The sequence below is a fragment of the Spermophilus citellus genome (genome assembly GCF_964194105.1).
Source record: "Spermophilus citellus genome assembly, chromosome: 5".
In the NCBI taxonomy this organism is placed as follows: Eukaryota; Metazoa; Chordata; class Mammalia; order Rodentia; family Sciuridae; genus Spermophilus; species Spermophilus citellus.
In genome coordinates, this window is record NC_138186.1 from 144,813,744 (window position 1) to 144,834,137 (window position 20,394).

A 20,394-nucleotide genomic window follows, 5' to 3' on the forward strand; every position below is an offset into this window, starting at 1 on the left:
ATAAAGTGAAATTAGACCCCTATCTCTCACCCTGCACAAAACTCAACCCAAAGTAGATCAAGGACCTACGCATTAGACCAAAGGCCCTGTGCCTACTAGAAAAAAAAAAAAAATAGGCCCAAGTCTCCACCATTTGGTTTAGGAAGAGAATTCTCAGCAAGACTCCTAAAGTGCAAGAAGTTGAATCAATAAATGGGATGGATGGCTTCAAATTAAAAAGCTTCACAGCAAAGGAAACAATCAAGAACATGAACAAAGAGCCTACAGAATGGAAGAATTTTGCCACCCACATCACAGATACATAATTAATCTCCAGGACATATAAAGACTTAACACCAAAAAAGCAAATAACCCAATCAATAAATGAGCAAAGGAGCTAAACAGACACTTCACAGAAGAAGAAATACAAATGATCAACAAATATATGAAAAACTGTTCAATATCACTAGCAATTAGAGAAATGCAAATTAAAACAACATTGAGATTCTGTCTCACTCCAGTAAGAATGGCAATCATCAAGAATACAAGTAACAATAAATGTTGGGGAGGATGTGGGGAAAAGGGTACACTTATACATTGCTGGTGGGACTGAAAATTGGTGCAACCATTATGGAAAGCAGTGTGGAGATTCCTCAGAAAACTTGGAATGTAACCACCATTTGGATCTAGTTATCCCACTCCACGGTGTATACCCAAAGGACTTAAAATCAGCATACAATAGTGATATGGACACATCAATGTTCTTAGCAAAATTCACAATTGCTAAGCTATGGAACCAACCTAAGTGCCCTTAATAGATGAATGATGAAGAAATGTGGTACATATACACAATGGAATATTACTCAGCCATAAAGAAGAATGAAGTTATGGCATTTGCTGGTAAATGGATGGAACTGGAGACTATCATGCTAAGTGAAATGGGCTAATCCCAAAAAACCAAAGGCTGAATGTTCTCTCTGATATGTGGATGCTGACTCATAATAGGCGAGGGGGTGGGAGGGAGTGGAAGTTCACTAGATTGGATAGAGGAGAATGGGGAGAGGGGGGGAGGGGGATGGGAATGGGAAAGACAGTAGGATGAATCGCGGACATAATTTTCTTATGTTCATATATGAATACACAACCAGTGTAACTCCACATAACCTACAAACACAAGAATGGGAAGTTGTACTCCATGTATATACAATATGTTAAAATACATTCTACTGTCATGTACAACTAAAAACAACAACAACAAACAAAAAAGAAACAAAATGTCTCCAGGCACTGTCAGATATCCCCAGGGGGCAAAACTGCCTAGTTAAGAACCATTGCTGCATTTTATAAATATAAATTAACTTATTAATTATCCTACGAGTACTCATCTTGTTGATACTAAAATATACTTACATTCGGAGATCCATAATTCTCAAAGTGCTGTCTTTGGTATGAATTAATAAACGTTTTCCATTGGGATGAACCTCCAAATAACTTATTGGAATCCCCTTAAATTCAGTTTCCTTAATTTCCTAAAATGAATTAAAAAATCATAAACTATGGAGCCTGAAAAGTAGAAAATTAATTTAAAAACATCACTTGCAATTCTTGCAGTATATAGAATACTGTAAAACTGTTAGCAAAAAGATTCCCAGCAACTGCAGTTTTGGACTGAAAACGAAGCTGACAAATCTTATTTTTTGTAATATGCAATACTGCATTTAATTAGTATGTGTTTTTTGTATATTGTTCATTTTCAGTCCCAAACAAAAGGCACATTCATCATACACATCTTCTGACACTGCATTTTTGGTTTAACATCATATAAGAAAGTTTCTAATTTTTATAAAATTCAAACCTAAATGCAGAATTCACTTTTCAGTTTCCAGTCCAATCTCATACTTTTCATATACTTCTACTTGTCTTGAAAAATCATAAGTTACAGACATGTCGTTCTGAAATCATTTAATTTAGATTATAACTTTAGGTAGGGTTTTGGGAGTTTGGAGATACAGTTATCTGATGCAGCTAAAGAAGATATTAAATAATGATGTCAGGAAAGATACCTGCCTACACCAGCCTTGCCCAAGGAGAATTACTATTATCTTACCCTGTATGTTAAAATCAACTCATAATGGATAGAAGATCTAAATGTAACACCAAAAACTATAAAATTCATACAAGAGAACATAGGGGGAAAGTTTCTGAATACTGGTCTTGGTAATGAGTTTTCGAGTATTACATCCAAACCTCAGGCCACAAAAGCAAAAAAATCAATAAATGAGATGACATTAAACAGGTTTTGAACCACAAAGTAAACAGTCAACAAAACGAAATGGTGGCCTACAGATTGGGAAAAATATTATGTGTAAACCATGTGTCTAATAAGGGGCCAATACCCAAAATTTATAAAGACTCTTACAACGTAGTAATGGAAAAACAAGTAACCTGAGTAAAAGATGGGCAGAAGATCAAAACAGACATTTATCTCCATAGAAGACATAAAAATGGCCAACAAGAATAAGAAATGAGGCTCAACATCATTAATCATCAAGGAAATATAAATTAAAACCATTATGTGATAATACTTCACACCCGCCAGAATGGTTATCAAAAAGTCAAAAGTTAAAGATGTGGAGAAAAGAGAACTGTTCTACACTGCTGTTGGGAAAGTAGAGTCAATATGGAAAGATTATGGAGGTTTCCAAAGAAATTGAAATGAGAACTACCATATGACCCAGCAGTCCCTCTTCCAGGCACTTAAGGGAAATAAAATCATCATCTTGTAAAGATAGCTGCACTCCCATTTCCATGTTCACACCAGAAACTATAAATATTCATAGAACAGAAATACAGGAAAAGCCTCTGAATATTAGTCTTGGTAATGAGTTTATGGGTATTACATCCAAAACTCAGGCCACAAAAACAAATAAATGGGTACTGTTCACAATGGCCAGCATATGGACACAGTCTGTGTCCAGCCATGGATAAATGGATAAACTGTGATATATACCTATAAACACACAAACACACACACACACACACACACACACACACATGGAATGGGGGTGGGGCTATTATTTATCCCTAAAAAAGAATACGTTCTTTTCATTTCCTGCAATGTGGATGAGCCTGGAGGATACTATACTAAGTAAAATAAGTCAAACAAAGAAAAGAAAAATACTGCAAAAATTTTCTGCATGATCTCACTTATGTGTGCAATGTTAAAAAATAAAAAATTCAAATAGAGAGATTATTAGAGGCTGCAGGGGTAAAAGAAATGTAAAGATGTAGGTCAGAGGATACATCATAGAATGAACACATCTAGAGAGTTAATGTATAACATGAGAACTACAGGTAGTAAAACTGTATTGAATGGAAGATTCATGCTAAAGGGGTAGATTCCAATTGGTCATCACAAAAATAACAATAAAGAGAAACTATGCCACATGATGGATTTGTTAATTTTTCACAATGGTAACCTTTTTACTGTATGCATGTATTTTCCTAATATCATATATACCTTAAATATACACAATAAAATTAATTTTTTAAAAATCAAAAGAATATTATCAAAGGTTATTCTTTTTTAGCTTACCAGACAAAAGAAAAGAATTGCAAATGAATATTACTTAGGCTAAAGTCCAAAAACTCAAAGAAAAGTCTCTTAACCTTCAGGCAGAACTCTAAATTAGCCACCTTCTCCCTTATTGCTTTTCACTCCCTTCATTTAAGAGTGTCTCTGGACTTCTTCAGCACTGGTCATGGTGGGCTTCACTGAGCTACAGTTCTAATATTAGCTGCTGAGCCCCTGCTACCACCGTTTGTCACTAAGACCTGCAGCCAGCTATTTTTTTTAAGTCATAGACAACAATGAAACACACCACAGATGAGGATTTCAGTGAGTTAAACTACATCAAATTTGAGGTGACAGAGCACTGGTGGGGAGTTGAGCAACTGGAACAGGAGCAAAAGTGACAAAAAATAAAACTGCAGAACAAGTGTTAGGTACAAATTTGAGAAAGTTGCTACCAGATTTAATGCCTGTAGTGTCTGGTGATTTCCTCCATATTTTTCTTTGATTACATCCATGTTCAAACTAAAAAAAGCCCTTGCTTTGAAGAGTATTATGACTGACTAAGAGTATGTGCAACAGTATATGAGTGCTTTATGGCTAAGGGACAGATGATTGTAACTTAGCATTCCCCACACTGCTGGTGAACTACAGCCAAGGATATAATCACTGTTTCTCCAGTTTGTCATATGGCATTTTTCCACTAAAAAGACATTCTAGCTCATTGCCTCACTTCTTTAGTTTTTTATTTTTTCTTTACTTTTTACTTATTTTAAAAATTTCTTGTCTTTTTCATTTATTTAATTTATTTATTATTTTAGTCTTTATTTAAATATGTTATATATGATGGCAGAATGTGGGCTAGGATGCAGTTCAGTAGTATAGTGCTTGCCTGGTATGCGAGAGATTGTAGAATCAAGACCCAGCACAACACATGTGCGCTTACGTGTGCGCACCCGCCGCGCGCACGTGTACACACACACACACACACACACACACACACACACACAAAGTCCTGGCCCAAATGAAAATATTCACTATGTTGTCATCAATTAGTCATCAGGAAGATGTGACAGTTAATGATAACTGACTTTTTAGGGACTGAGAAAGAGCTGCTGTTTTAGAAAGAATATCTTTATGTCCTATCTTAAGGTCATGTGGTTGAATATTTTTCCCAATTTCTTTAATTACATTCCAAATTACAAAATATGATTTCATACCTTATCTATAGTCCAGTGGCGCACTGAATGTTGCAAATCATTAACTTTGACGTAAGTATTCCAAACAACAATCACCCCTGTGCAGTCTCCTGAATACATGTGATGGCCTATTTTAAAACAACAACAACAACAACAAAAAACCCAAACTCAGCTATGAATATTGCAAGAGTTAAAAACAAAAGCTATGAAGTCTAGGGAGAGGAAACCACAACCCAGTGGAACAATCAAAGAACTGGAGTGCCATTAAAAGGCATGTTAGTTTAGAAAAGCCAAAAAGCAAAATAACTTCCAATCTAATTCCAATTATCTTTAAGTGAATTTTTCATTCTTTTAAATTATTTGTGAATACTTATTTCCGTTTCTCCCTTACCTGAATTTTAACACAGCAAATGAGCATTTCAGTGTATGGGTATACAGCTCATACTCTACAGCCAGATTAATTGAATTATTCAACCAGCACCTCTACTCCTAATCTTTGTTATCCTATATAATCTGCTTTATAGGCTTAGAAAAGCATAATACCTAAAACCCACTGAAAACTCAATAAATGAACAGAGATGAATAAAATAATAAATAACAAATGTTAATAGTTTAATCTCAATTCTTTAGCATTAAGTCATCTTAAAGTTGAATAGGATCTTAAGCATCAAGTTCAGGAATCTCTTATACACCATTACTAATAGAAGGGTGTTTGCTAAGTGTAAATTTATTATTTTTATAAAATAGCTTATTCAACTGGTGAATTGCTCTATGTGTTAGAATGCTCTTTTTAATTCTGAGCAAAGAAAAATCTGACTTCTGTAGCTTTGGCCTCAATTCTACCTATTAGAGAGACATTTTTCACATTTGCATATCTTATGGCTAAATATTTTTTTAATTATCTCTTTTATAACCTAAGCTACTTCTGACAATTTTTCAAGACACTTTTCTTCTCACGGCCTTTCATGTATATGTTCCAAATTTACTGACATCCTTATAGATGAACATTATTATTACAGATACATATTATCATTTTGATCTGAATCCCATTTTAATTAATGAATGCTATAGCTTACATAGCTAGTGTCTGAAATAATGTATAAAGTGAGTAATTAACAGACTTAATAAAATTCTTTAAGAAAAATAACTTATATTTTATATCTTTAAAATATCATCTACATTATTCATATGCTAGGAGAAACCTTTAAATGATTATAATTTTCCCTTTTATATGTGTGTGTACTTGATATGATTTGGATATGCCCCCAAAACTCAAGTATTGAAGGCTTGGTCCCCAGGGGAGCCATATTCAGAGGTAGGGCTTCAGGGAAGTGATTGGATCATGAAAGGCTTTGACTCCATCAGAGGATTAACCCACTTATAGCTAAATGGACCACTGAAAGGTGGCAGAAACTGTAGGCAGTGGGACAGTTGGAAGAAACAGGTTACTGGGAGATGTGCCCTGGGATGGTATTACTTGTCCTCTGTCCTTTCCTCTCCCTCTCTGCTTCCCCACTGCCCTACTGTGAACATCTTTGCTCTACCACACTCTTCTACCTTGATTCTGCCTCACCTCAGGCTGAAAGCAATGAAGCCAGACAACCATGGACTAAAATCTCTGTGAGCCAAAATAAATCTTTGTTCTTCCAAATTCTTTTTTGAGTTATTTGATCAGTGATGAAAAGCTGAGAAACACTATTTAAATAATCCTGGTGCTCATTTAACATATATATTTACATTCTTTTGAAATTTTTCCCCCACATTTCCCTAATTTTGGATCCTTTAACTTAAAAGGTCCTTAAAAACAACTAACTAAGAATAATCATCACCAATCCAAGTAAATACATTAAGAAAATCTGATACACAACTGACTGTTGAGAGTAGATATCAAATGAATCTGTTGAGAAATTTAATAATTTTAAAAATATAAACAAAACTCTCTCAGTGTCAAACCTACATGTAACCTGTACCTAAATATTCACAAATAATCATCATTACATAAAATCCCCCAAGCTTAAATAAGCTTATTAGTAAAATGAAAATTAAAATCAGTTCTTCATTCAATTAGCCCTCCTTGTGAACATATTCTCTGACATACCTTCAGCATCAAAACAGAGAGAATTGATAAAACTCTTGTGAGCATCAAATTGTCGAACCAATATGGCAGAATCTTCTCTCATATCAACTTTCCATATCCGTATCATAGAATCATAGCATCCTGTCACCACCAGCTCTCTTACAGCTGGATGAAATTTAGCCGAGTAAACAAAAGAAGGATGAGGTAAAACTCTGAAAGTATTTGTATTGTTTATTTCATTTTTCCATATCCTGTAAAAATAGAAAAGTTATATATTGTTTCTGAAAGGCATTTAACAGTTTATCTAAAAGCTAATAGACAATAAGCCTTAAATAAGTAATTAACAATGACCAAGGTAAAGCAACATTTATAGCAATAAAAAAATATGACCATGTATTTGATGGCTGAAAAATTTCACAGCCATTTCTTATTCTCAAGCATAATATATCTATTAATTATAACCTATAGGGTAAAATTAAAAACTGTATTTTTATTTGGATATCTCTATATTTTTAAAATCTACCTATTTTCGATATTATTTAAACCACATTGAATAGTTGGTAAAATATTGCTTTTAGTACAATGTACTTTTAAAAATATGGAGAGAAACTTAAATGATTGGCCATTTATGTTGTATATATTGCTTCTGGAAAATGCTTACTAGCGCTGGTTTAGAGAATAGGATTGACTATTGATTTTTACATCTGTAATTTCAAAAAAATTGATTATGTAGATAATAAACATGAAGATCCCAAAGACTTTAAAGCCGTGTTGAAATTACTCTGAATTCTTGAGCAAAATAAAAATAATATCAAAGATTCTGATAAGCTATGCTACATTGGGCACTCTTTCTGTGTTCAACCCTCTCAGTATTTCTTCCTCTAAATAATGGCTGATTTTATACAAAACTTAATATTATTATTGTCTTGATCAAAGAGTGAACCAAAGGGTTAAACTGTTTTGTTAGGTATTTTACATTTCTGTGATGTGTAAAACTAGGCAAAATCTAGCAACAAAAAGGTGTTATATGAATGTGGAATAGTGAATTTTTAAAATATGTTTGGTTAAGTTATTAGAATTAGAATTTTTTTTAAATCAGGGAGGATTATAGTTCAAAATGTTTTGAATTACTGCATAAGAATTAAAGCAAATTAAGACCTTTATAAAACCGTAAATAAAAGAAAAATATAGTTGACTATTTAAAAATAACAATTCTATGAATTTTCTCAGCAGCTGCTTAAAATATGGAATATGCTCTTCAATTACTAAGAATCCAAACTATTGATGAAAGAACATGTTTTCAAATGAAAATAAAGCACATGTGTCACTACATAAACATTTTTACCACAGTAAAAATTTCAATAAACATGCTACATGAAATAGGATGCCTACTAAAAGAACAAAATTGCTAACTTGCTAAAATAGTTAAAAGAAGAAAATCTTAATTGCTTGTTAATAAATCTTAGTGGCATTATTTGAAATATTATAAAACAGGCAGAAATGAAACAAACTTATCTTTAAAACAGCTCCATGCAATTAAAAGTAGATACAATATTTTTAAAATAAAAATGAAGCATTTTGTATAAAACCTGATCAGTTACTAGTGGTGGTTTTTACAGAATACAAGATCAAAGGACATATATTAATGGGTTTAGAGGAAATCAGGGTGCTCATAGAGAACAAGGAAACACAAATCTGTAAGGAGTGGGTGAGCACATACCCCAAAATAATTATATTTGGGGATGAAAAAAAAAACATACCAAAGACCAAAGTTAAAACAGTATTGTGAGGGCTGGGGCTGTAGCTCAGTGGCAGAGCACTTGACTAGCATGCATGAGGCACTGGGTTCGATCCTCAGGACCACATACAAATAAAAAAACAAAATAAAAGGCATTCTGTCCATCTACAACTACAAAAAAAAAAAAAAGCAGTATTGTAAGGTACACCAAATGGGCCTATTGGAGAACCATTCCTCAGATTGTATTAGGAACTGTTGATGTGAAAACACACACACACACACACACACACACACACAATTCTACAAATGGCTAAAGAAGAGGATTTAGACTAAAGGCATATGGCAGAAAGCTAGTTAGTGAGAAAATGTTACTCAGGAGACATTAGTGATAACATAGAGCAGTGATTCCCAGGAAAAGAGAAGAAGACATGGGCAGTAATTACATTTGCCACTTCTGATTATTAGGAATCCTAATTCTCTTCCTTTTAACTTTAGCTTATTCCTTGCAAATATCCTTTATTTCTTTCAAAAACCTCCTTGTCCTTGCTCTCCCTTCATTCAGTTAATGATTTCACAATATTTTTACAATGTAGAGTCTAAACAAAGCTACATAAAGAATAACATACTGCTCTATAATGTATTGTATGTTGTGTGGGGAAACCCAGGACAGCTTCAAGAAAATTTGGGCTGAATTTTTAAATGACAACCACAATTCACTATGGCTCATAAAAGGCACTTAATTTTTCGTGGAATGATGGAATTAGGCAAAAAGGGTAAGAGAGGGGCATTTAAGTATAGGAGGAATAAGTCTAAGGTAAAATGGCATGAGATGACAAAGAAGATATGTTAAGGGTATTTCCAAAGATTGTGTAGGTCAGGCAAAGGGTATCTGGCAAGTGCATAGAGAAGAATGTAAGAACAATCAATGAGGGATATGTCTTTATGCCGTGGTAAGGAGTTAGAACATTTCCCAAAGGCAATGGGTATTCAAAGACTTTTTAAAGTCAAAGTATTATGAAAGATGGTTTTAGAAAGATTAGATTTTAGCACAGCAGAGGCAGAAGAGCTAGAGATTGAACGCTGGGAAAGTGAAATACCGACATAAGAAGAGATACTAGGGCTTGAAATAAGGCAAATGCATCAACAACAGAAGGGATGTGACAGAATTTTGAGTCTTTGAAGAGGGAGAACTGGCAGACTTCAGTGCTTGTTAGATGTGGACAGAAATGGTGGGAATGGAGTAGATGAGCACAGTTTGAAAAGACAAACTCAAAAAAAAAAAGGTGGGAGACAGAGACATTAGCACATAAGAGACTCAAAGCTGGGGAAGGGGAGAGAAATTGCCATATACATACAAAACAGATAAAGATGGGTGCATTTATGGATATTAGGAAGGAAACCAGAAGGAAATAAAGAAAGTTCATGTCTAAGTTTGACAGTAAACTGAAGGTAGTCATCTAACAAAAACTGGAAGACTGTAATTTAGTATAGAGAACTTGAAGACTGTGATTTAGAGAACTTGGTGCACAGTGAGCTTTGGATCTGCTACCAGAGGAATGGGAAAAGGAGCTGAATAAAAATAAGAATAAAGATTGCTCAGTAGGGACAAGAGCTCAGGTGACTAAGACTCACCAATCTACAAACAATCCTTAACAGAGCTATGCATTTTCCTTTAGTATTACGGACATCAGACTAAATGGATGTCCCTGAGAATACTGTTCCTGATCAGTTCCTGAGCATATTGGTAAAGGGGGAGTAAGAAAGTAGGTTCCCAGCTAAACAAAGAGGGAAGTTAATTGTCACAAACTGTCATCTTTTTCATTTACATATAAACTAAACAATGATAAAAATCATTATCAATTAGACATTTTATATAGAAAAGAAGAGTAAGATCAATAGAAAAAGGGGCCCAGAGGCTACAAGTCACATGCTAAGTAAAGAGGAAGCAAAAAAATGTAAATGAGAGTGAAGTCATAATGGATTTTAAAATGCTAAGTGTCACACTAAACTATAGAGAGAACGTGTCCTCCTAATAGTTGTTGGAACCAAATTAAATGATGTATATAAAAGCATTTTGAAAAATTATCTACTAGCATTTTTAGAACACATTCAAAGTCAAATAAGCATCTAAAAACAGTATAAATAAAACTTTAAAATTTAGCTTTTTAAAAAATTATTGATACTTACTAAATTGAAAAGGGACAATTTAAGAAGATATTGAAAATGCAAATAATTAACAATCTACAAAACTCTTTAAAACATAAACCACATACTTATTTATTCCCTCTACGTCACTATATCTAAGTAATGAGCTCTATTGGGTTCTAGCCCCTGAATCCAGCCATGGCTGAATATTAAAGATGGAATCTCTGACATCAGAGGAAAAATTTCAAGTGTATAATAACCTCATCTCAAGCTATTAATCAAAGAGTTTACTTAATGATCATTTCAAGATGGTTAGGACCAGAAATCCTACATACTATATAAATAAATATATTTAAGAAGAATTCTTTCAAGGAAGAAATTTATGACTACTTATTTAATCAGTCAGTCTACATGATGCATATTTATGATGGTCCCTTCATAGGTAAAACAAAACAGAAGCATAAGTGTAGTTGTATGACTTCATCTTCTCTTAGCTTTACTCCATGGCAAAGAGCATGCAAAATCAGAACTTGCTGAGTATACTAACCTGGCAGTGCCATCAGATGATGATGTAAGAATATATCGATCATCTGTTGACCAGCAAAGGTCATAAATGATATTGAGGTGGCCACACAATTCTCTCATGAAACGTCCAGAAGGAATTTCATATACTAATAAAAATATTTAGAAATTAATAGGCTTCCAGATAGAGGATATTTAATTCAATGTTACCTAAATACACAATTCATAATAATTTAGACATATGTTAAAAACTGTGTAAGAAAAATACAACCAAAGACATATGCAGTACAAACAAAATTTTACAATTTATTTAAAAATAGTTTTTCATTACCTTTAGATATAAGAATTTACACATAAAATTTTATAATATGCTAAAGTTATATATTATTAATCATTTTAATCTCTCAAAGCAACCCCGAAGTATCTTTGATAATTAATTGATCAGTCTTATAATAAATAACATTTACATTGCAATTTACTTTAAATAGTCTATAATATGGGGCTTCACAAATAAGGTTTTATTTATTCTACGTGAAAAAGAACTAAATGCTGACCCAAATTGTAATTATTTATAGTAATAAGAAATTTAAACTGTTATTGTCAGAAAAAAATTCTAATGTATAGACACTATGGCTGACCTGAAGAGGCGCTGCACCAGTAAAAAGTGAAGGCTAAGGCAGAGTTTTAAATTGTCTTCCAAAACACTGAAAGCATATTCCAACACATACACACAGCTTCCTGGCCAAGGACATCAGACCTATCCACTCATAGTTATTTTTTAAAAAACTCTGCCTGACCTATAAGCTGACCACTAAACTGAGTAGAGACTACAATATTAATACATGACAAAGAATAAAGACTTTACAGAATTAGTCCAGGAAAGTCACTAAACAAACCTATAGAGAACTTTTGGTAATATCGCCATTTTGATAATGTTAGTTCTGCCTATCCATGAACAGGGTATATTTTTCCATCTTCTAAGATCATCTTCTATTTCTCTCTTTAGGGTTCTGTAGTTTTCATTGTATAAATCTTTCACCTCTTTTGTTAGGTTGATTCCCAAGTATTTTATTTTTTTGAGGATATTGTGAATGGGGTGTTTTTCCTCATTTCCGTTTCAGAAGTTTTGTCGCTGATATACAGGAATGCCTTTGATTTATGCGTGTTGATTTTATATCCTGCCACTTTGCTGAATTCATTTATTAGTTCTAGTAGTTTTTTTGTAGACCCTTTTGGGTCTTCTAGGTATAGAATCATGTCATCTGCAAATAGTGATAATTTAAGTTCTTCTTTTCCTATTTTTATGCCTTTAATTTCTTTTGTCTGTCTAATTGCTCTGGCTAGTATTTCAAGGACTAAATTAAATAGAAGTGGTAAGAGAGGGCATCCCTGTCTTGTTCCAGATTTCAGAGGGAATGCCTTCAACTTTTGTCCATTCAGAATGATGCTAGCCTGAGGCTTAGCATAGATAGCTTTTACAATGTCAAGGTAAGTTCTTGTTATCCCTAGTTTTTCTAATATTTTGAACATAAAGGGATGCTGTACTTTGTCGAATGCTTTCTCTGTGTCTATCGAGATGATCATATGGTTCTTATCTTTAAGTCTATTGATGTGGTGAATAACATTTATTGATTTCCGTATATTGAACCATCCTTGCATCCCAGGGATAAATCCTACTTGACAATTACTAATAGGGCATTATGTAAAATTGTGGATGTGTAACCGACGTGATTCTGCAATCTGCATTTTGGGTAAAAGTGGGAGTTCATAACCCACTTCAATCTAATGTATGAAATATGATATGTCAAGAGCTTTGTAATGTTGTGAACAACCAATAAAAAAAAAAGAGTCACTAAACAAATAGCAATAATAATAATCCTGGTTTGGATGAGAGGAAATAGGAAGAGGAATATGATTCCCAGAGCTGCTGTATTACTTTTTTTAATTTAAATATCCAGTTTTCAGCTCAAAATTATGATACACAGAAAAACAAATAGGAAAATATGGCTCATACACAGGAGGAAAAAAAGCAGTGAATAAAAACTATCCATACAGAAATTGAAGAAAAAATAAAAAAGAAATTGAAGAAGCCCAGAGGTTGGTCTTTTTCAACAAAAACATAATATTATAAATATGTTCAAAAATCTGAAGAAAACCGTGTCTAAAGAAGTAAAGTATAACAATGATTTCTCATCAAAAAAGACTGTACCAGTAAAGAAACGGAAATAATAAAAAAGAATAAGGCAGAAATTTTAGGGTTGAAATGTACAACTGCTAAAAGGGTTCAACAGCAGCTCTGAACTGATGGAGGAATTACTAAACAATGTCAGGTCACTTGAGATTATTCTGTCTGATGAACAGAAAGAAAAAGAATTTAAGGGGCTGAGGTAGTGGCTCAGCGGTAGAGCACTCGCCTATCATGTGTGAGGCCCGGTTCGATCCTCAGCACCACATAAAAATGAATAAATGAAATAAAAATACTGTGTTCAACTACAACTAAAAAATAAATATTTTTTTAAAAAGAATTTAAAAAAATAAATTAATAAGTCTCAAGAGACCTGTGGGACACTACTAGTTCTACCAACACAGGTACAAGGAGTGTCCCAGAAGAAGAAAGAGAGGGGCAAACAGAACACTGGAATGACTGAATACTTAGCATATTTGTAAAAAACAGTAATCCATACATTTAACAAGCTAAAATGATGGCCAGATTTGGACACATCATAATAGTTCAAAATCAAAAAGTCATCCTCTATTTTAAGATTTAAGCAATACACATAGCACTTTTAACAAGTAACTTAAGCATAAAGTAACAAGTCCATCACAAAAAATTTACAACATATAAACCAGAATGAAAATAATTCTTTCACTATCCCCCCAAAAGAAAAAATATATTATTAATATCTTAGAGCATATTTCCCAAGAATCTTTTTCTACTATACATAGGTTTCTTGGTGAATTTTAAAATAGCACAGTGGTAATTGAATTACATAAATAATTTTGTATTTTAAAAATCTGTTTATTATTGCAATGGGAAGGAATAGTCATTCAAAAAATGCCAATAGAATCAATTCTGACTAAATCAACCAAGGCATAACAAACTACGTGAAGCTAAGTGAAGTTCAACATGATCTGGGGGTTAAGGCAGAGGAGGTTAATGCCATGAGGAGCTGCTTTCTTCCTCCTGAGGAGAGCTGGCTTTCAAGAGCGAGTCATAAATACGGGACTATTTAACACAGAATTCTAAATCTAGAACAGTATGATAATGCTCACGTAAAAAAAAAATCTCTAAAGCTACAGAAAAATAATCTTTCTTGGCCTCTCTGTTGACTTCTCTGTTTTAATAAGAAGTTTTTATCTGGGTCCTGCTAAGCCAATTATTAGCATTCTAGTGCACAAGTTTATATGAGTTTTTATAATTCAAATAACCACCTTTATCAACTAACCATATTGAACTAAAATCTCCCATGAGAATTATTAATCCCTTATATTTCTAAATTTCTGTACTTAAAGTAGAAAATGTTTACAAAAATTCTTCTGCATGTTTAAAAAAATTAATAGCTTTCATTTCAGAATTTTCACTATATTTGAAAAAATATAAAAGTTATAACAGTTTTAAAATTTATACAACTTATAAAAATACAAAAGTTATATAAAAGTATAAAAGAACTGTTTACCTGAAGGAATCTGTTTAATTTACTGGTATTGGGGATTACTCGAATTAAGATTTCAATGAATTCTAAAAACTAAACAATGTCCACCACACAGACTACAATCAGATTAAACAGGTAGGATCATTTCTCACATATAATCGGATATCCATCCTGGCTGGCACAGGCTGCTGCTAATATTCTTCCATTGTGGGAGAAATCAAGACAAAAACATCCTCGCTCTCCTGCATTCAGTGAGAAGAGGTGCTTGTTTGGGATACGGCAAGCCTAAAATACATACATTTAAAAGTCATGTTAGTAAACATTAAAAATACAAAGTCTAGTTAAATTTAAATTATTATAGTGTCTTTTCTTAATAAAAAGGGAAGAGCAAGTAGGTAGAATAATGAAAAACCATAGTAAATTACTTACTAACCAGAGAATTGGTTCTCCATAAAATTAAGTGAAATTGTTCTTCATGTCTAACTAGTTTTTAATTCATACAAAATATGAATAGAAACATTTCAATATCTGATACTCTAAAGCTGTCACTACCACATTGCTTTTATACAAGCACAGAAAAGAATATATGTCACCTTATTTTGTAACAGCAACTAATAAGTCACTTTTGCTAATGTGACAAATTTGTTTTTTTTTCCTTAACATAACCACTTTGTTTTTAAAACTACATATGACCTAGTTTAAGCCCAGAGTATACAAATATTCGTTTTTCTTTTTCTCTCTTAAAATAACCATCCTCTGTGACTGTTTCTAAAATATACCATAATTCCCTGCCCACCTATTTGTGGTTTTCTTTCTGAGGTTTTTGGTTAGTAACAGCAACTGGGGTCTGAAAATAATAAATGGAAAATTCCAGAAATAAATAATTCATAAGTTTTAAATTTGGTACCATTCTAAGTAGTGTGATGAAATAGCATCGTCCTGCTCCACCCCATCTAGAACATGAATCACCTCTTCATCCTGCATATCTATGTGACATAGATATCAACAGATGTAAGTATAGATACCAATATGCTACCTATCACTTAATAGCCTTCTTAGTTATCAGATCAACTATCATATCTCAGTGCTTATCTTCAAGTACCCCTTATTTTAATCAATAATGGCTCCAAAGAACCCAAGTACTGGCAATTCAAATATGCCAAAGAGAAGCCTTGAAATAATTCCTTTAAATGAAGAGGTGAAGGTTCTAGATTTATTATAGAAAAGAAATCATATACTGAGGATGCAAAGATCTATAATAAGTTTTTATCTGTGAAATTATGAAGAAAAAAATTGTGGTAATTTTGTGTCATACCTCAAACTGCATGTTATAGCTCCAGTGAGTAATAAGTGCTTTGTTAAAATGGAAAAGGCACTAAATTTGGAGGTTGAAGACATGAACAGAAAAGGTGTTCCAACTGACAGCAACATCAGAAAACATTGAGCCTATACAAAAATTTAGCGAAGGATCCCCTGAAATGAGTGACACAAAGCCATTTATTGCAAGGAAGGGAGTCTACAGATTCTCATTTGTAAATTAAACTTTAAAACAGTTATGGATAAATAGAGGAACAGATAACCTATGGAGGGTTTAGTACTATCTCTGGTCTTAAAATGTATTTATTGGATACTTAGAGTAATTAATCATACCCTATTGGTCTCTCATTCATTAATTTCATTAAAATTTCTTCATAATTTATATGGTTTCATTCCCTATTCCAATTTTCTGGGTATTAATATCTACTATAGAAAACTCTACTTATTTTTTCCCCCAATATCTCTCTCTTAACCTTTAGTGGGTCTTACTTTTGTATTTCTTGTCATACAAAAAAACTGAATTAAACATATACTGAGCTAGTTGTGTACTGTGAATATTGTACCTTACTATAAATGCCTTTGAGAAACACCATAAGCAATCCCTGCTATTAGCTAAGAGTATCTATTATTAGCTAACTATAGCTAATAAGGATATTCAGAGAGTTAAGTCTAGCTTAATGGACTCAAAGACTATTAGGCTTGCTCTCTAGATGGAAGAGCAAACTCAAATTCCTAGTACAAACAAATCTCAAAAGATCTGTTTGTACTAGGAATTTGATACTAGGAATGTATTTGCTACTTGGAATGTGGAATAATAATGTATCAGACAACAGACGAACTCTTGACAGGAAGAAGGGGTAAGAGGAGAAGGGAGGGGGCAGGGGGTTAGCAATGATGGTAGAATGTGATAGACATCACTATCCAAAGTACATGTATGAAGACATGAATTGGTGTGAACATACTTTTATATACAGAGATATGAAAAATTGTGCTCTATATGTGTAATAAGAATTATAATGTATTCCACTGTCATGTGTTTTAAAAATAAAATCAATAAAAAATAATTTATCAGACATCATGGAAGACAAAAAAAAAAAAAACAATCTGAAGGAGATGTTTGGAGGTTTTACTTACAACCACTTGCTGCTGCTTTTAGAGAAAGTGTAACTGAGGAAAACCATACCTAATCATCCAGCTAAAATCACTGAAGCTACTATCATGTTATGTGTATTTCCAGGGTTTGACATTGTATCCTGCTTTAGGACTTTCACATGACATTGTCAACATTTATTATCTGAAATATGATTAAATTTCTCTTCTTCCCAGAACCTTCCATTATTTCTCACATCCTACACAATCAAGTATCAGGCAAGACACTTTACCTCTTATGCAAACTCTGCTTTCCAGTCAGCAAAGTGTTGCAAGAGTCTAATAAATGCAAAGAAGCCCTTTTCACTTATTTGCAACTCTGTTTCCATATGAAATATCCTTCCCTACTCAATCCTTCTTCACTACCCCTAAATCATCCATACTAGTATCTCAGAATCCCTCTTGTGAATGAATATTCTTTCTCCATTCTAGTTCACCTTCTTCATATTTCAAGTCTCAACTTTATCTAGCTTCAGGATTACTTCAGTCTTAAAATTGTTTTTGAAGATCCCCCCAAAGCTTTTGTTTATGTAGACATATCCATGGAAATTTTTCATTAGAATTTAAAATGGAGAAATTTTAAAAATATTTAATTCACTTCAAATATAATACTAACAAATCCATTAAATGTTAACAAAAGAACACTTATGAAAAATAACTACATGAAGTGAAAGTGTGTGTACAGATTTGAAAATCTCCATAACATCTGGCTTAATAAACGCTAGGTTTTCATAACTACTTCTGCATTCACCCTCTTGAGATATCACATGCCATTTGGCCTCTGGAAAACTGCAGCATGTATTTGAAACAGAATGAAAATAAAAAGGACTACTAATGCCTTGGAATCATTATGAAAGGAGACTCACTTTAAGGATTACCTTGAAAGGGCCTCAGGATTCCGAAGGTCCCTGAACACACTTTGAAAACAACTGATGTATAAAATTACATTTATATTTATTTTTCCTCAAGACTTTCACATGAAAGTGAACATCACTAATTTCTCCTTTCCTTAAGGGCATAATCTAGTGTCATTCTCTCTATATTAGAGGTTGAGTATCCTTATTTGAAATAGTTGGAATGAGAAATATTTCAAATTTTGGAGATATTTTGGCTTTTGGAGTATTTACCTGGACATTTGTGGCTGAGCATCCCTAAATTGAAAATCTGAAATCTCAAATTCTCTAGAATTCAAAACTTTTTGAGAGTTTTGTATTTTCACATTAGAGATGTTCTACCTGCATTGTTTGAAGTATCCCAACCCCAATAAAGATATTTTAAAATGCATCTATAAAACTGGTCTCAAAAGAAAGTTAAATGTGTTACAACACACAGCAAATGAAGAGGCCTAGAAAAACAACCATTCCTATTTCTACATTAGAGATTTGGATAAAATTTAGATTTTGGATAACTTCTGCCCATGGCTCAAATGTATAAAATGAACTACTCCATCCTTTGTAGAAATAAGTAAGATATTTATAAAGCTGTACTACCAATGTTTTTGCCACTACAAAAAATACTAACGAAGTTAGAATAACTTAGGAAAAAGTTTAAATGTTGCTCAACTTGTTGTAGAAGGATATGCATATATATGCTATCTCCTTCAAAATGTGATTCAGGAAAACCCGAGGCTGTAAAAAATTCATGAATTCATAAAGATTAGGAGATATGTATCTTACATAACAAAAATCTGTTTTGACTCTGTTATGGGCTAAATAGTGTCCATTTCCCAATTCATGTTAAAGTAGCAGTAGAGATAAGAGTATTTAAAAAAATATGATTAAGTAAGAAGAAGTCATTAGGGTAGGGTAGTAATCCAACAGACTTATGTTCTAGTAGGAAAAGACACCTGATATAAACATACACAAAGAAAGGATGATGAGAAGAAGCAACAAGAGGGTAGTCATCTGCAAGCTAAGGAGATGTCACAGAGGATATCAGCCTTGCTGGCACCTTAATCAACATTCATATATTGAAACCCTAATCTCCAATGGGATGGTTTTTAAAGACGGGGCCTTTGAGAGCTTATTAGATCATAAATGTGGAGTCCTCATAAATAGGATCACTGCACTTAAAGGAAGAAACATGTGGTACATAATCTCTCTCTCTCTCTCCACCATGTGAGGATATAGCAAGGAGGACATTTGTAAGCCAGGAGGATTTTCATCAAATTAGGAAATCAAATTAGCTAACAACAATTTGGCACTTATTTCTAGAACAGTAAGAAATAAAGGTCTGTGTGCAATCTCAGGTACTTGGGAGGCTAAGGCAGTAGGATCACAAGTTCGAGGCCAGGCTTGGCAACTTAATAAATAAAAAGAACTGAAGATGCAATTTAGTGGTAAAGCATCCCTGGGTTCAATCCCTGTTCCACAAAATAAATAAATAAATAAACAAACAAATGAATGAATGAATAAACATCTGCTTCACCTGTGGTATTTTGCTATAGCAGCCATAGCAAACTAATATAACTTCTCTGGTACCCAAATGAAAAATCTACTATACATATAATAGGAATTCTATTATTTGTCAAATGGATTAATTAAAAGTCTAAGATTAAGGTAATAAGTAAATATCTAAATCAATCCAGTATTATTAAATACTTCACCTGCCCAGGAAGTCGTTTCCATTTTACTACTTCCTTTGAATCTTCTAATCCAGGTTCTGTGTCGACTGAACTTGATTCACGGTGGCGTTCACAATACACTGGTTTACCTTTTTCCTCCTGAAGTGCCATCATAGAGCGGTAAGATGGTTTTATCTAGACATGTATAGAAAATGAGAAAATTTATATCACATTCATGTTTCCTAGCAAAAAAAAATATGTATATTATGTATATATATATTCACATTTATACATATATATTGCTTTTAAAATATGGAGACAAATATCGAAATGTTTTATAAAAGGCAATCCATAAAAAAATTCTATTTTTATTTTTTCATTATTTCAAGTAAAAGTTCTATAATCAAAAAGTTTTAAAAGTTTGAAAAAAGTTGATTCTAATGGTTGCATGAAATGGTTCTAATAACCTTGTCCTTTCATT

At 33.0% G+C, this 20,394-nt stretch overlaps 1 protein-coding gene across 1 annotated transcript in view; it reads right to left on the bottom strand.

Moving 5' to 3' along the window:
- Window positions 1–1,385: 1,385 nt before the first annotated feature.
- LOC308649521 (jouberin-like) overlaps window positions 1,386–20,394 on the bottom strand; it is a gene marked incomplete at both ends in the record, with an annotated part of 53,355 nt that continues 34,346 nt past the window's right edge. Inside the window, 6 exon segments of the mRNA XM_081295059.1 lie at window positions 1,386–1,508; window positions 4,771–4,877; window positions 6,848–7,077; window positions 11,257–11,380; window positions 15,037–15,169; window positions 19,956–20,108. Coding sequence (XP_081151185.1) covers window positions 1,386–1,508; window positions 4,771–4,877; window positions 6,848–7,077; window positions 11,257–11,380; window positions 15,037–15,169; window positions 19,956–20,108 — 870 coding nt within the window.